General features: G+C 42.1%; 2 protein-coding genes across 2 annotated transcripts; both read left to right on the top strand.

Annotated features, from left to right (window-relative positions):
• Positions 1-8567: 8567 nt before the first annotated feature.
• LOC121858929 lies at positions 8568-10702 on the top strand. The gene is made up of 2 exons (XM_042355586.1): positions 8568-8621; positions 9666-10702. The coding sequence occupies exon 2, from the start codon at positions 9667-9669 to the stop codon at positions 10180-10182; it is 516 nt and encodes a 171-aa protein (XP_042211520.1). The 5' UTR covers positions 8568-8621; position 9666; the 3' UTR covers positions 10183-10702.
• A 1443-nt stretch (positions 10703-12145) lies between these two features.
• Positions 12146-17229, top strand: LOC121858915 (vegetative cell wall protein gp1-like). The gene is made up of 2 exons (XM_042355579.1): positions 12146-12308; positions 16595-17229. Exons 1-2 carry the CDS (start codon positions 12146-12148, stop codon positions 17227-17229), a joined length of 798 nt encoding a protein of 265 aa, XP_042211513.1.
• The last annotated feature ends 247 nt before the right edge of the window (positions 17230-17476 follow it).

The raw sequence follows: 17476 nt of genomic DNA, 5'->3' as shown, positions 1-17476 counted from the left end.
AGGTTGGGTTTAGGTTAGTGGGTTGGGTTGGGTTAGGGTGGGTTGGGTTAGGGTAGGTTGGGTTAGGATGGGTTAGAGTTGGGTTAGGATTAGGTTGGGTTAGAGGTGGAGTTGGGTTGGGTTAGTGGAGTTGGGTTGGAGGTGGAGTTGGGTTGGGTTAGGTTGGGTTGGGTTGGGTTAGGGTAGGTTGGGTTGGGGTGGGTTGGGTTGGGTTGAATCAGGTTGGGTTGGGTTGGGGAGTGGGTTGGGTTAGAGTTGGGTTGGGTTGGGTTGGGGGATTGGGTTAGGTTAGGTTGGGTTAGGTTAGGTTAGGTTGGGTTAGGTTAGGTTATGTTGGGTTAGGTTATGTTATGTTGAAGTTAGGTTAAGGTTATGTTGGGTTAGGTTGAGTTATGTTAGGTTGGGTTAGATTACAGCCTCAAGTGGAAATAAGAAATCTTTATGATTAAAAAAATTTATCTCGTCTTCTATTTATTGTCTGCCTGTTTTATAATCTACTTGTCTTTTTCTTCTCTAAATCTCTCTCCTCTCTCTCTTTCACTCTCTCTCAGTGTAACAGGAAGCCACACTGTATCTACACCAGAACAAAAGACTAACGCCGGACGCACCACCAACACTTTTCATCTTATCAAGCGTTTTGTTTTTTATGTGTTGTCCCTGAAAGAAAAAGAAGATAAGTTATATATAAGGGTTAATGTGCGTCGTAATGAGAGAGAGAGAGAGAGAGAGAGAGAGAGAGAGAGAGAGTACTGATTCTGAAGTTGGGTTAGGGTTAGGTTAGATTACAGTTAAGTTAGATTACAGTTCTGGTAGGTGAACCTTAGTGACTGAGAACACTGGTAATGCTGGTGGTAGTGGTGATAGTGTAGTAGTAGTGGTAGTGAAGATGGTGGTAGTAGTGGTAGTAGAAATAAAGTTTATGATATAATAATAATAATAATAATAATACGTAATAAGTTGATGATATAAACAATTTAATATATATACACATATATACAGTTACATATACAGTTGGCCATATATATACACATATACAGTTAATATATATACAGTTACATATACAGCTGCCCATATATACAGCACACATATACAGTTGGCCATATATACAGTTGGCTACATATACAAGCACATATACAGCTGCCTATATATGCTGGCCATATACAGTTGGCCACATATACAGTTGGCCACATATACAGTTGGCCACATATACAACTAGTCACATCTACAGTTATGATTTTTGCTTCCCTAGACTTTCTCTCTCTTTATTTCTCTTAATTATCTCTTATCTCTTCTACTTCCACTTGTCTTCATCCAAGTTTTTTAAATATCTTTTTTCTTTTTACTTCCTTTTTATTTGTTAATGTGTTAGTTGATTTTTCACACACACACTCATTGTGGATCTAGAGTACATGACATATACGTATTATAGTATTCAATTAAAGATGTCAAAAAATTTCACAAATATTGATTTTTATTTGATTTTCCTTTTAAATTTATTTTGTTTGTCAGTAATTGTACGTAATTTTTTCACTAAGACTCTGTTAATTACTGTTACTTATTCTTCTGGAAAAAATTCTATGTTTTAGGTCAACGTCTTAAATATTTGTCATTCAAAGGCGTAATTTGATAGAAGATGGGCTATTATATAAACAAATTCTTCATAAATAAGTTAATAATGAAAACACAAATAAATAGACTAATACATAAAACAACAAACAATACAGAATTAATAAACTGGTAAGACTATAATAGTTATCCCAAAAATTTTGAAACGTTTTCTTTCATAATTGAACTTTCATTTTCTTTCACAATATGAAGCTCAACTAGGAGCGGCGGTCAAGTCCCACTCCAACAGATACCCTCCACAAGTCCCACTCCAACAGATACCGTCCACAAGTCCCACTCCAAGTAACGTTTTCAAGTCTGACCTTCAACATGGGTTCTGGGTGAAGCTATAATTGATATTGGTGGAGTCGGTGTGGTCATTGGTAGAATCGGTCGTCACCAAGTAGAGGTAGTTGGGGCCTTGTAGTGACACGGTGAGGGGCGCCTGGTGACCATAGAGAGAAAGAAAGGAATGGTGAGTGGTGGTCCTAAGCCCTCTCTCTCTCTCTCTCTCTCTCTCTCTCTCTCTCTCTGTATCTTACTTTCTATCTCTCTCTATTTCATTTCTCACTATCTTTCTGCTTCATTTTATCTATTTCAGTCTTTCTCAATGTCTATTTTATCTCTTTCTTTCATTCTCTCTCTCTCTCTCTCTATTATTATTATTATTATTATTATTATTATTATTATTATTTGTGGTAGTAGCATAATAATTGTAAAAGTAGTAGTAATAAGCGCAACAATGATGATTGTTATCACCATCATACAGGTAGACTCACGGAGGTATGAAGGCAGGTGTACTGATGCAAGTGAAGGATGGCAGGTAAACCGTTCACATTGTAGAGCCACTCAAAGGTGTCGTCACAGAATGAAATATTACATCTCTGTTGTCCAGGTACGTCGTCTGGGTAGTAGTAGTAGTAGTAGTAGTAGTAGTAGTAGTAAGTAGTAGTAGTAGTAATAGTAATGGTAATAGTAGTAAAGAATAAATTTAATCAAATCGCCCACCTATTTTAGACGCGCAAAAAACTAACTCACGAACAGCTGTCGACGTCTTTCCTGATACAAATAGCGTAGTTCTGGTTGGACAGATAGATACCGTCGTGGTTCCAGCCTTGATACCCATATAGTTGTGGTGAAGTACAGCACATCCTGAAGGTGCTGTAAAGAAAGAAGAGTATGATACAGTGGGGGGGGAGTATTACAGCATATTACAGCAGTAGTTAGGCATACCATGTTACTGTATCTTAATTAGTGTACAGCAAGAGACAGGTAAAGTAAGTTTGAGGTAGTACATGAGAGAAGAGAGAGAGAGAGAGAGAGAGAGAGAGAGAGAGAGAGAGAGAGAGACTACCCACCTAGAGAGAGCTGGTCACAGGTGATCATAGAGAGCTTCACCTTCCACCTACGGCCGGAGGAGACAGTACTGGTGGTGAAGGTGAGAGTGAGGGGAATACTCACCCCGGGATCTACATCTAAGTAAACTACGGGATAATAAATTGATGTATTAGTAATTATTATTATTATTATTATTATTATTATTATTATTATTATTATTATTATTATTATTATTATTATTATTATATTATTATATTATTATTATATTATTATTATTATATTATTATATTATATATTATTAATATTATTATGTATTATTATTATTATTATTATTATTATTATTATTATTATTATATTAAATTATTATTATTATTATTATTATTATTATTATTATTATTATTATTATTATTATTATTATTATCATTATAATTATTACTATTATAAACAAAATTGACCAAATACCATTGAAAGTTAATTACAAATCATGAAAATCTATCGAAAACCATGAAATTAAAATCTTATCTATCAAATATATTATAAACAAAAAATTCTATCAAACTGTAACAATCTATTAAAACCATAAAAATCTATCAAAAACCACCAGTATATTTATAAAACTATCAAAATCTATCCAATAACAACTCACAGTTAGAATCAGTCGTAACGCCACACACGACCCACTTGATATCTTGAGAGAAGGTGGGGTAGTCGTCCACACAGTTACCCTGAGTCGTAGGTAATTACCAATACGACTTCCACCACGTCCAGCCTGTGGAGGGAGAAGTGAGGAGTTGTTATTGTAGGGGAGAAGGTGAGGGTTGTTAATATACAGGTAATGTTCAGGTGATACTCGTTAATTAACTCACCTAACTTGGCAGGTATCGGAGGTGAGGTGGAGGATATAGGGGCAGGTGGCGGCGGCGTTGAAGTCTGACGGGTAGTTGGGACTCTCAAGGTATGTCCCGTTGTTCTCAGTGCTGCCTCCACAACCAAGCTTAGCTGAGGGGTGAGGGGGGGGAGGGAGGCGAGAGGAGGGAGAGGTGAGGGGTAAGAGGGTGTTGGGAGGTTAGGTTAGATTAGGTTAGGTTAGGATTAGGTTGGGTTGGGGTTAGGTTAGGCTAATTAAACAAAGAATATACCCACAAAATGCTAATATTTCAAGTATATTTTACAGGGGGGGGTGAAACTCAAGAGACACGCAGTACTCACTAACAGCATGAACCAAAACCCTGGGCACACTCTCCTGAAGGCTCGCCGCCCCCGCTGCTACAGGAGGCAGAGTGATAACAGATGCCAGTGTCACCTGAGACAGCCTGGCACTCGTTGTTCTTGAACCTCACCACCGAGAACATGGACACTGTCAGGGAGAACAAAGAGTGAACACGCTGATGAACACTGAACATGACACACACACACAACACACACTTAATTCACTCTTACCTGTTACCTGAACTTACATTGTTTGCCAAGAATTTACGGTACCCTACCCTTCAACACCCACTGACACCCTCTGAGAACCACCTACACCCACTTACATCCTCTGAGACCCACCTACACCCACTTACATCCTCTGAGACCCACCTACACCCACTTACATCCTCTGAGACCTACCTACACCCACTTACACCCAACTGAGACCCACCTACACCCACTTACACCCACTGAGACCCACCTACACCCACTTACACCCACTGAGACCCACCTACAACTGCCCCACCCACTGAAACCCACCTACACCCACTTACACCCTCTGAGACCCACCTACACCCACTTACACCCACTTACACCCACTGAGACCTACCTACACTCACTTACACCCACTGACACTCATACAAGTTAAAAAAAAATTTGGAAAACAATTAAAATCGAAAACTCACAGAAGCGATCAGTTCTGGCGTGTGTGGGGGAGACCTGCTGGGCTTGTGATGAATGGAACGACACCCACATCCACACCCACACCCACATCCTCGTCATCCACATCAGTATCGCTCAATGTTCATCCAGTATCCTCAATTTCAGCTTTACGAATTGGCCTTCTAGGTATTGTGGGATGATTGGATTCTTCGCTTTTCTCTTCGTTCCCAATCCTCAATCTTGCTGTAGGGAATGACCAGGATGGGTTAGGTTAAGATGGGTTAGGTTAAGATGGGTTAGGTTAAGATGGGTTAGGTTAAGATGGGTTAGGTTAAGATGGGTTAGGTTAAGATGGGTTAGGTTAAGATGGGTTAGGTTAAGATGGGTTAGGTTAAGCTGGGTTAGGTTAAGATGGGTTAGGTTAAGATAGGTTAGGTTAAGATGGGTTAGGTTAAGATGGGTTAGGTTAAGATGGGTTAGGTTAAGATGGGTTAGGTTAAGCTGCACAACAGTACACAATAGCTCCTGAAGGGGTGGATGACGATGTTGTTCCTGTATGTAGACGAAGGATTAACACCAAGACAGACAAAGACTCAAACATACACGAGCTAAGGAAGAGATTGGCTCGCAATGACGGCCCTTATAAGAGTGACTGTGTATGTGTACGTAGCGGCCTGAACTATAATACTTCTTATTACTACCGCTACACACGCACACACACACACACGCACACACGTTTAAATCATCCTGGGGTAAATAATCCACTTCAATGTCCTCAACTTAGGTGGTTTAATCTTAGCGTAGTAGCATATGGTAATTATGAAGGTGATTATATTGTCTTGTGTGCGGCAGGAGGTGGAGAAGTCTGGGGGAGGGGGTGACACGTAAACACTCCAAGAACTATAATTGGTCTATCTTTTTACGGTTCAGGAGTATATCTTAAAACTCACAAGATAATGAGAGAACAATTGTTTACTGTGTGTGTGTATGTCCAGGGAGGGCGACAAAGAGTCTCAAGAGAGTCATATGTTTGAGTCAGGCAGTCCGTCAGGCAGGCAGGCAGGCAGGCAGGCAGGAAGTGGTCACACAACCCACCCACCAAATATCTGTATATATCATTTTGTGTTAATTTTTGTCCCCTGGAGTGACTCTGAGGCAACACGGTACTCTAACATGTTACTATAGCGAGGTAACTAAGAATTTCAACTCCTATTTTAATGCTATTTTGTCTACTAGCTTAAGTGAGTCAATTACCTTCTCACATCAACAGTTAGAAATACTAGTTTAGATAATTGTGTCTATAACTACAACAACAACAACAACAAATAAAACATCATCAACACCATCAACAACAACAACAACACCAACAACAACACCATCATCAACACCTACAACAACAACACCATTAGCATCCCTTTATGCCACCACTTCCAACACATGGCTGGCGCTCCACATCGCTTCGCCAGACGGACAAAAGAACCCGCGACGAAGGGAATTAAGTCTCTGTCTTCAAAATCCATCGTCATCTGCAGGCTGCCAACTGACGAAGGAGGAGGAGAAGGAAGAGGAGGAAGAAGAAGGGAAGGAGGAGGAAGAAGAAGGGAAGGAGGAGGAAGAAGAAGGAGAGGAGAAGGAGGAGGAGGAGGAGGAGAGAGAGAGAGAAAGGAAGGAGGAAAGAAGAAGAAGGGAAGGAGGAGAAAGAAGGAGAGAGAGGAGGAGGAGAAGGGAGGAAGAAGAAGAGGGAAGGAGGAAGAAGAAGAGGAGAAGAAGGAAGAATGGGAGGGAAGGAGAGGAGGAGGAGGAGGAAGAAGAAGGAGAGGAGAAGGAGGAGGAGGAGGAGAAGGAGGAGGAGGAGGCCAATATGTAGGTCTCTGGATCACTTAACTGTACGAGGAAGGTGATGGATGAAAGGTAACGTAAGTGGGTGTAGGTGGATGTGTAGGTGGGTGTAGGTCGGGAGATGGGTGTAGGCGGGTGTAGGTGGGTGTAGGTTGTTAGGCTAGTAGTTGTAGTAGTTGTATTAAGGGGTTGTGATTGTTGTGGTTGTAGTCACTGTTTTACTATTGGTTACAGTGTCTTAATCTACAGGTACAGATTACAGGTAATAACAACACTACTGTACCTGTATTTAGACCTCAACACGTGCTTATATTTTCTTTTAAAAATTTGTAATTATTGTTGAGACGTCGCCTCTACCTGTAGCTATATTTGTAGCTACCTGCAACTACCTGTAACTATCTGTAACTGTACCTCTAACTATACCTGTAACTAACTGTACCTTTAACTGTATCTGTAGCTTTACCTGTAACTATCTGTAACCATTTGTACCTGTATATATGTACCTATACCTATATCACACAACCCCCCCAAAAATAACGATAACACAACTATGAATAAAAGCGGCAGACAGAAAGACAGACAACAAGAGAGACAGAGAGAGAGACAGTAAGAGACCACCACTACCATCTTCAGGAACGCCAGCAGGTACTGTAGGGGAAGGTACTACTACTACTGCTACTACTACTGCTTAAGTGACCACAGGGTGACCTAGGCGACTCACTCTTGCCTGTCGTAATTGTTCTCCATAACGAGGTGTTTATTACAGGTATACTCGTTCATTATCAGGGTACACAGAGCCTCATTATAGTGGACCTTACTACCGTGGATAATTTCGGCGAGGATGGGCGTGGTGCGGGTAGTGGTAGGTGGTTGTGGTGGGTGGTAGGTTGTGGTAGCAGTGAAAATGGTAACCTGAGTGGCTATTATTATTATTATTATTATTATTATTATTATTATTATTATTATTATTATTATTATTATTATTATTATTATTATTATTATTATTATTATTATTATTATTATTATTATTATTATTATTATTAGTATTATTATTATTATTATTATTATTATCATTAGTATTTTAATCCACCATTTACAGTCTTCAAAACATCCCCCGAATAAACAAATCACGCTCAGTTTTGTGACAAAGGTAACACAGGTAAGTAACAGGATAATTACCCCCAATTAACGTTAAATTACCCCGAATTATATAGCCTTGGTCCTGACAGGTAATTAACCACTGAAGATGAAGAAAGTATGACTGACATTTGTGGTATTTAGGATGACTTGTCTTGCCATGGGGTTATATGAACTCAGGTGAGGAGGAATACCTGTGTAGTTGTATAATTTCTAGCAGTGTAAGATGTTCAGGATTAGATAAATTATAATATCTTTAAAACTATTAGAGTTACTATAATGAAACTTGGTGAACTGGTTTAATATAGTTCCCCCCAAAACCCTGAAAAATTACAAAAGAATCTGATTAAAAGAAACACATATATACCTGTGTTTCTTTTTCAGGTGTGTGGGGTAATATTATAGGGAAGTTTGCAGTGTAGTTGAATCATGATATCTGCCAAACTAATGGAGTGATCTTGATGAAACTTGGTGAGCATTTAGGGAGATGGGTCATGAATTATTCTGATGGTTTTGGTTTTCATAGGTCAGAGGTCAAGATCATAATGTCAGGTCAAATTTATAGACTACACTGGTCAAATTAAGCCTTGGTGGAGAGAGAGAGAATTGCTGATAACACATGGGGATCAAGGAGGCTAAGAGAGGGGGGGAGGAGACCTTCAAATTTTCAACCCTTCTACTGGCGGTTAGTGACGGTTAGTGGCGGGTAATGACGGGTAATGGCGGAACGACCTTGTGTCCCCCCCACCTATAGGCCACACCCATATGGTATATAAGGGCCTCTCAGATGGACTCAAGCATCACTCAACCTCACTACATCGTCGAGTTAAGTCTGCCCCTATAGCCATGTAAGTGTGTTGTTGTTGTTCTAAGTGTGTGTGTGTTAAGTAGTTCTTGTAACCATGTAAGTGTGTGTGTGTTAAGTAGTTCTTGTAGCAATGTAAGTGTGTGTGTGTTAAGTAGTTCTTGTAGCCATGTAAGTGTGTGTGTGTTAAGTAGTTCTTGTAGCCATGTAAGTGTGTTGTAGTTGTTCTAAGTGCGTGTTAACTACTGTAGTTTTTGTAGGCCTGCTAAGTGTTGCAACTCTAGTGTATGAAGGTAATTGATAAGTGTGTGTGTGTGTGAGTGAAATTCAAGTGTAAAGTTAAGTAATAAGTGTTTTGGTGACTTTACTTAACATAGTAGAGAGAGAGAGAGAGAGAATTTAAGTGACTGTGGTGTTAAGGTTAGGTTAGGTTAGATCCTGTATTATGTTAAGAATATTCATGAATTTAATATTTCTTACTGAAGTTTTGGTTTATCAGCGTCTCTCTCTCTCTCTCTCTCTCTCTCTCTCTCTCTCTCTCTCTCTCTCTCTTTCTCTCTCTCTCTCTCTCTCTCTCTCTCTCTCTCTCCCTGCCCGCCTCCCTCTCTGTTTATCTGCGTCTCTCTCTCTCTCTCTCTCTCTCTCTCTCTCTCTCTCTCTCTCTCTCTCTTTCTCTCTCTCTCTCTCTCTCTCTCTCTTATTCTACCTATTCAATTTCTCTTTTTCATCTCTCTTTCAACTCCTCTTTTTCATTACTTCTCACAGTCGTCGTATACCCCATCGCCTCACATTTCTTTCTTTCTTATGTTTCCTCTTCACTCACACACTCCTTCCATTTCTGTTTTTATCTGTCACCTTCCTCCCATATCTCTTCCTGATTCTTACCCCCCAAAAATTCTCATTCTCTCTTCCACCTCCTCTCTCTCGCTTTCTCCCTCTCTCTCTCTCTCAATCCACCCACCACTCTCCCTCTTTCCCTTGGACTAACTCGCCCTCCCCACCCACCACCCTCCCTCTCTCCCTTGAACTAACTCGCCCTCCCCACCCACCACTCTCCCTTGGACTAACTCGCCTGTGTCCTCGTCAGTATGAAGATCGGTCACCTCGTCACCCTCGCCCTCGCCCTGGGTCTGCTGGATCAGGTCACCTCCACCTTAATCGTCGGCACCGTTGGCGCGGGCGTGGCTGCGGGCGCTGCTGTCCTAGCTACGGGCGTGGCTGCTCTCGGCGCCGTGGTCCTGGGAGCTGCCGTGCTGGGAGCCAAGCGTCGCGGGAAACGTGAAGCGACGCAGTGTCTCCCCTTCGCTGACGCCGACCTCTACCTCTCCATGGCTATCAACAGCGACTCCCAGGGATGTACACAGAGGTTCATGTGTGAGATTTCCTCCCCTGATATCTCTGACCTGACGAAGGAGGAGCAGTTCATCAAGGACGTCTTCGCCTCTAACCTCAACACCGAAGAGAACACCCCCAAGGCTTTGTTCGCCCGCGCCGCCGCTCTTGGTGCCAAGGGTGGCGCTCTGGTGTGCGCTGAGGAGTTCCACAAGTGTCCCTTCGACAGGAAGATCCTCATGCAGGCGTTCTTGAAGGCTCAGACACAGTAAGGCATCCCTTCTTCAGGGCTCAAAGGACGTCTTCAAGGCCACGTAGGAGAGGAAAGAAGAGGAGGAGGAGGAAGAGGAGGAGGAGGAGAAGGGCTCAGGCCTACTTAAGACAGGATCTCACTTGGGCTCTAGACCTTGTGTTGTGGAGCTCAGGTGAAGTAGTGAGTTTTGGGTGACGTCCTGTGTATGTATGTATGTATGTGTATGTTAGATCTACGTACATCTTTTGTCAGGGTTTGTAAACTGTGTGCAAGTCTGTAAAATTCATATCATCCTTTTATAAGTTTGTGTAAGTGTGCAAGTGTGTGTTTGTGAAGTGTAAATCGTCGGTGTAAGATTGTGTATCTTGTGAAACGTGTTGTGTAAATTTGTGCAAGTGTTATGTAAAAATTTTGTAAATCCCTCTATTCTGTAAAACGACAATGATTTTTTTTTTTACACAACACAGGAAATAAATCAATTCAATGTATTCTTAAACTAATTCTTGTAGTAAGTGATGAGAATAAATCTTTCCTTTGCATTTCTTTCTGTTTTTACTTTCCTGGGAAAAACAAAAACAAAGATGGCTGCCAAATTACACCGAGACTCTACCTTAACTAGATCCATTCACTTATCCTAACTTACAAGGTCGAGTGATGGGTGAGGTCGAGTGATGGGTGAGGTCGAGTGATGGGTGAGGTCGAGTGATGGTTGAGGTCGAGTGATGGTTGAGGTCGAGTGATGGGTGAGGTCGAGTGATGGGTGAGGTCGAGTGATGGGTGAGGTCGAGTGATGGGTGAGGTCGAGTGATGGTTGAGGTCGAGTGATGGTTGAGGTCGAGTGATGGGTGAGGTCGAGTGATGGGTGAGGTCGAGTGATGGGTGAGGTCGATTGCGTGGCGTCTGGAGAAAGGCCAGATCTCTTGCCTATATTGGGGATTGATTCAGTGTGTGTGTGTGTGTGTGTGTGTGTGTGTGTGAAGCCAACAATCACTCTGACAATCCCAATCAGTGATACTAACTAGCGAATCACTGAGAATCATCCAATGTAACGCATATCAGATATAACTTTGACCAGGGCAGACCAAAGCGAGATAACAGGGCCCGGAAACCCCTAGAGGCGACTTACAGTGACCATTAATGCCCGGAAACCCCTAGAGGAGGCTTACAGTGACCATTAATGCCCGGAAACCTCTTGATATATGGTAGAGGTGTCAATAGAGCCCGGAAGCCTCTCGAGACGCGGTAGAGGTGATCAACAGTGCCTCGGAAACCTCACGTCACTATCTGTCACCGTGAACGACCCCCACAGTGGAGGTTGTCAATACACGAGGCTTCTTTTGTCTTCTCTCTCTCTCTCTCTCTCTCTCTCTCTCTCTCTCAGTCTTTCCTATTTTTTGTCTTTCTCTTGTTCATCCTCTCCCTCTCGCTTATTCTTCTCATCTTTCCCGCTCTATCTCTTTCTCTCAATTCTCTTCTATTTTCACCCCCTTCTCTCTCTCTCTCCCTCTCTTCATCCTCGCTCTTTCTCCCTGTCTCTCTCTCACTTTTCCAATTCTTTATTTTTCTCTCATTATCTTCCCTGTCTCTCTCTCTCTCTCTCCCTCACACTCTTTCCTATCCCCCCCTCTCTCTCTCTCTCTCTCTCTCTCACCACACCGAGGAGAGGAGCAGTCATCACACCACACTAGTCGTTCATCTTGGTCATCGCAGTAATCACTCTCCTTAAGCTGTTGGCGATGGTTCTGCCTTCATTTCTTTCATTGAGTTGATGAAAGAAGATATAAATGCTATATCTTTCTTCACACACACACACACACACACACACACACACACACACACACACACACACACATGACCCCTTCACAATTCTATCCTTTGTCGATTCAGGAGGAAGTCCTATTGTGTGGGTGATCCTGCAGGACTTAGGGCCTGTCTCTGTAGTTTTCACGGTCACCAGAGGACATGGAGGAACCCCGTTGGACATGAAGGACCCCACAAAAGGCATGAAGGACCCCAGAAGGCATGAAGGACCCCCCCAGAAGACCCCTTTACAGGATATGAAGGACCCAAAAAGACATGAAGGACTCCACAGAAACCCTCACAGGACCCCCACAGGACATGAAGGATTTCCGGGAACCAACTCCTGTAAGAAGTCCTTCGTCAATAACCCGTGTCCTTAGTATCTCCATAAATTCTTGGCAATTGAGGCATCCTTCAATTCTTTCTCTCTCTCTCTCTCTCTCTCTCTCTCTCTCTCTCTCTCTCTCTCTCTCAATGAAACAGTAATCTATAAAAGCTCTTTGTCTGTCTGTCTGTCTGTGTCTTTGTGTCTATCTATCTCTTTTTAGTTTCTTTTTCTCTCTTTTTTCCATCTGAGAGAGAGATGGAAGAAGCGCGCTTAAATGATGCAGAAAAAATCAGACACAGAGATATTTTAGTCAGAAACCAATCACACGTAGTGACTGTATGGGGGGGGAGGGTTTCTAAATATTATACTAACATAATAACAATGATTAACACACACACACACACACACACACACACACACACACACACACTAACATTCATCCTCCTCCTCCTGACAATATCTCTCCTCTCTCACTCCTCTACTCCACCACCTTTTCGCTGTCACATTTCTGCATCTCGGCCGCGGAAATTGGTCCAACTGACGCACTCCGATACATTTACTTGAGTTGGTGGTGTCATCCAAGAGCTTATAGAAAACCAGATCAATGCTAAGATTAGAGGGGGGGACTTATGTAAAGGTGTGTGTGTGTGTGTGTGTGTGTGTGTGTGTGTGCGATAGTTAACAGACATATTAAACGTTACGTGTGCGGGCCTCCCCTTTCCCTCTACCCCTTCTCTCTCTCCCTTCCCCCTTTTCTCTCTTCCTCTTTGCCCTCACTCTCTCTCTCTCTCTCTCCTATCTCTTCCCTTGCATCCTTCCTATCTTCCTCTATCTTACCTCCCTTCTCTACCTACCCTCCCTCCTCCTCTCTCCCTTCTCCTCTACCTACCCTCCCTCCTCCTCTCTCCCTTCTCCTCTACCTACCCTCCCTCCTCCTCTCTCCCTTCTCCTCTACCTACCCTCCCTCCTCCCTCACTGAGTCAACCAATCAAGAGAATGGAAGCTCTCTCTTAACTGGCCCTACTAGCGTGATCCATGACCTACCTTACTTAACTTTACTTAACGTTACTTAACATTACTTATACTTTACCAAAACCTGACCTAAATTTCACTTAAAAAATTCCTTACTTAAATTTCCCTAAACTTACATAACTAACCTGTGCTATTTAACTTTATTATTTATCAACTTATTTAATTAGCGGATAAAAACACACATATACACAGACACACATATACACAGACAGACATACCGACAGAGACACACACATACAGACAGAGAGACAGACATACAGACAGAGAGACAGACATACCGACAGAGAGACAGACAGATCACAGTGGGTAAGTTTATATCCTGACACAACCTTAGTTTACCAATACGTCTTCTTGGAGCCAAAGAGTTAGGTCTCTCTCTCTCTCTCTCTCTCTACGTCTGCCAAACACCATAACAACTCTCCTATTTTCCCTTTTGTTGTATAGGAGAGAGAGAGAGAGAGAGAAAAAAATGACAGGATAATCACTCACACAGACACGACAGTTAATAACATCTACAAAACTGTAACTAACAACTACACCTCGTCTTCACCCCCTCCCCCACCCCAACCCTCCCTCCCCAACCCCTCCCCTCCCCAACCCCAAATTCTCAGAAAATCGTAAGTTATTCCTTAAAATTCTCGTAACTCTAGATTTAAAACATCCACATTGGCTATTTAAAGATTATGTCCCCCCCCCCTAAAAAGTTCGTAAGTTAATTATTTCTTGTATCTTGAGATGTGAGAATGTACTTAACTGATTCACTTAAGTTACTACAAAAAAGTTGGATTCTCAAAGTGATTTTACCTTATGAGGCAATGATTGTGTGTGTCAAGATGGCGTCCAATTTGTACTGAGACTCTTGTTATAGTTTGTGGCTCTTCATCTACACAATCCATCTGTTATCCATCTCTCATTCATTATCCATCTATCACCCATCCATCCTATCATCCACCTACATCCATCTCCCAATCGGTTTCAGTCATCTGGATTCGACTGCAAATCGGTCGAGAATTTTCAGATATGTCCAGGTGTGTGTGTGTGTGTGTGTGTGTGTGTGTGTGCGTGCGTGTTTGTGTTTCCTGAGACATGAAAAATACGTAAATAAAACACTCATGAATACATACCATCAGAGGAGACATTAATTGATGACTCCTTTGGTGGCGTATTATTTTATATATCACTAATGTATCCTTTATGCATCACGAGGAAAGATATAAATTGTGAACTTCCTCTGCTATGTATCGTGGTAGTATGTATTAAAATGCGACTATTTTATGTATTACGAGTTATGTATTTATTTAGATCGTATTTTATGTATTATAAATGACTCCCATTTATGTCCCACGAGGAAAAAAAATCTTGAAAATACAATAAAATACAATAAAATACAATTAAAAACCACATAACAAAAATAAAAACAAAAAAAAAATAAAAAAAAAATATATGAAATAAATTAAAATATTCGGATTAAATTTCAACATCGACTCACCGTTTTCTTTAGTTACCCCCCAATTCCTCTCTCTCTTCCCATTTTCTTCCTCCTTGGTATTTCAGGGGAGTGACTTTAATATATTTTGTTTAGTTTAGTGATATTGGTTCTCAGTTAAGATACAGTTGAGTGATTAATAATTATTTGTGAAAGGAGATGGAGTAAAAATGGGAGAGAGAGAGAGAGAGAGAGAGAGAGAGAGAGAGAGAGAGAGTAGCATAATTGTGTGTGTGTGCGTGATCTGACCTCACTTGACCTAACTTCTTATGGACTGAGGTCAGATCCTGATTTATGGACCTAGACTTCCTCATATACTCTCTCTCTCTATTTCTATCTCTCATATTTCTTCTCTCTTCCTCTTTATATGTCTCTTTCTCTCATTCTTCGTTTCTTCCACTTATCATCTCTCTCTCTCTGTCTCTCTTTCCATCTTTCCCAAAATAGCATAAACAAGAGAGCCTTTAAGACACGTTCTCCAGTTCGTGTAAATAAACAAACCATAAGAATCCGGATCTAACTTTCCCGAACGCATCGCCTCAAAACAACAGTAAGACGCAGATGTTATTGTCACGCAGGCAAGTTTGTGTAGTGGTTGTGTAAGTGTGTTGGTCTGTAAGTGCGTTGGTTGTATAAGTGTGTTGGTCGTGTAAGTGTGTTGGTCTGTAAGTGCGTTGGTCTGTAAGTGCGTTGGTTGTATAAGTATGTTGGTCGTGTAAGTGTGTTGGTCTGTAAGTGCGTTGGTCTGTAAGTGCGTTGGTTGTATAAGTATGTTGGTCGTGTAAGTGTGTTGGTCTGTAAGTGCGTTGGTTGTATAAGTGTGTTGGTTGTATAAGTGTGTTGGTCGTGTAAGTACGTGTGGTTTTATAAGTGTGTGCTGTTCTATAAGTGCGTCGAGACAGTCCCAAGATGTTAAGTGAGAGGTTAAGTTTCTTGTTGAGACATTAAGTAAAAAATTTTCTGACACTTAGAAGCGAAGGTTATTAGTTATTAGAGTGTTGTTATGGAGATGTCCTAAGGTTGGTGTGTGTGTGTGTGTGTGTGTGTGTGTGTGTGTGTGTGTGTGTGTGTGTGTGTGTGTCTGTGTATGTGTACACTTGTTATCTCTTCTCCCTCTTTTATCTATCTAACTATCCATTTATCTTCCTCACACCTCTTATTCTCCTCTCAATCTTTCTCCCTCATTCCCCCTCACAATCTTCCTCCCGTATTCTCTTTCTATCACTCTCCCTTTGTCTTCTTAACACTCTCCCTTCCTTACATTCCCTCTCCCTTCTGACACTTTCTCTCCCTTATTCTCCCTTCCTTACTCTCCCAGGCCCACTTCCCTCAAGAGGATATGTTGACAACCTCTCCCTCTGATCATCTGTCACCCCAGGGCATTTACATACTGAGAGAGAGAGAGAGAGAGAGAGAGAGAGAGAGAGAGAGAGAGAGAGAGAGAGAGAGAGAGAGACCTGAACTTCATTACATTTACAAAGTTCAGGTAATTATTCATTAACCTTCTAATAATGACGTGACAACATTATTAACCAAACAGCTGGACCTTACTGTAGCTATATCAGGTAAGTCAGTAAGGGAGGAAATAGGATACAGGTACATATTATACAGGTACACGTAGAGATACAGGTACAGATACAAGTAGACAGCCAAGTACAGGTGCAGAGCCAATTACAGGTACAGGTACAGGTGGAGGGACAAGTTCACATGCCTGTATAACACAGGTTATGAGTCATCTGGCCACACGGTAAAGATATAAAGTATTTGTATGTGTAACTCATGAAGCCTACAACCATGTCACTCCTAAGCCGTCACAACCACGTCACTCCATGCCGTCACAACCACGTCACTCCCAAGCCGTCACAACCACGTCACTCCCAAGCCGTCCTAACCACGTCACTCCCAAGCCGTCACAACCACGTCCTCCCATGCCGTCACAACCACGTCACTCCCATGCCGTCACAACCACGTCCACTCCCATGCCGTCACAACCACGTCACTCCCATGTCCATCACAACCACGTCACTCCATGCCAAATCACAACCGTCCTCCCATGCCGTCACAACCACGTCACTCCATGCCGTCACAACCACGTCACTCCATGCCATCACAACCACGTCACTCCCATGCAATCGGCTCCACAATCCTCCCAAGCCATCACAGCCACGTCACTCCCATGCCGTCACAACCCATCCATCATGCCGTCACAGCCACGTCACTCCATGCCGTCACAACCACGTCCTCCCATGCGTCACAACCACGTCACTCCCATGCCGTCCCCAGCCGTCACCTCCCAAGCCATCACAACCACAGTCACTCCCATGCCATCACAACCACGTCCTCCCAAGCGTCACTCACCAAGCCGTCACTCCCCTATTATCCTTGTTGAGTTTCCGGTCGTTATCTCCGAAACCAATTAAAGGATTCTCTTCCTATGATGACTGTGGCAATAGGTTGAAAATTACACGAGAGTTCATTTGCATACTGACATATCAGGTGATCTAGTGGGTTATAGCGGCGTATGTATGTGTATATGTATGTATGAATGTATGTATGTATGTATGTATGTATGTATGTATGAATGTATGTATATGTGTGTGTGTGTATGTGTGTGTGTGTGTTATATAAACACATCAGACACTGTGTTTAATAGAGCCTTGTAGGAGA

The sequence above is a fragment of the Homarus americanus genome, unplaced genomic scaffold (genome assembly GCF_018991925.1).
Source record: "Homarus americanus isolate GMGI-L3 unplaced genomic scaffold, GMGI_Hamer_2.0 scaffold53087, whole genome shotgun sequence".
Classification (NCBI taxonomy): Eukaryota; Metazoa; Arthropoda; class Malacostraca; order Decapoda; family Nephropidae; genus Homarus; species Homarus americanus.
Note: the sequence above shows the minus strand (reverse complement) of the source record. Positions and strands in the feature narration are given on the sequence as shown.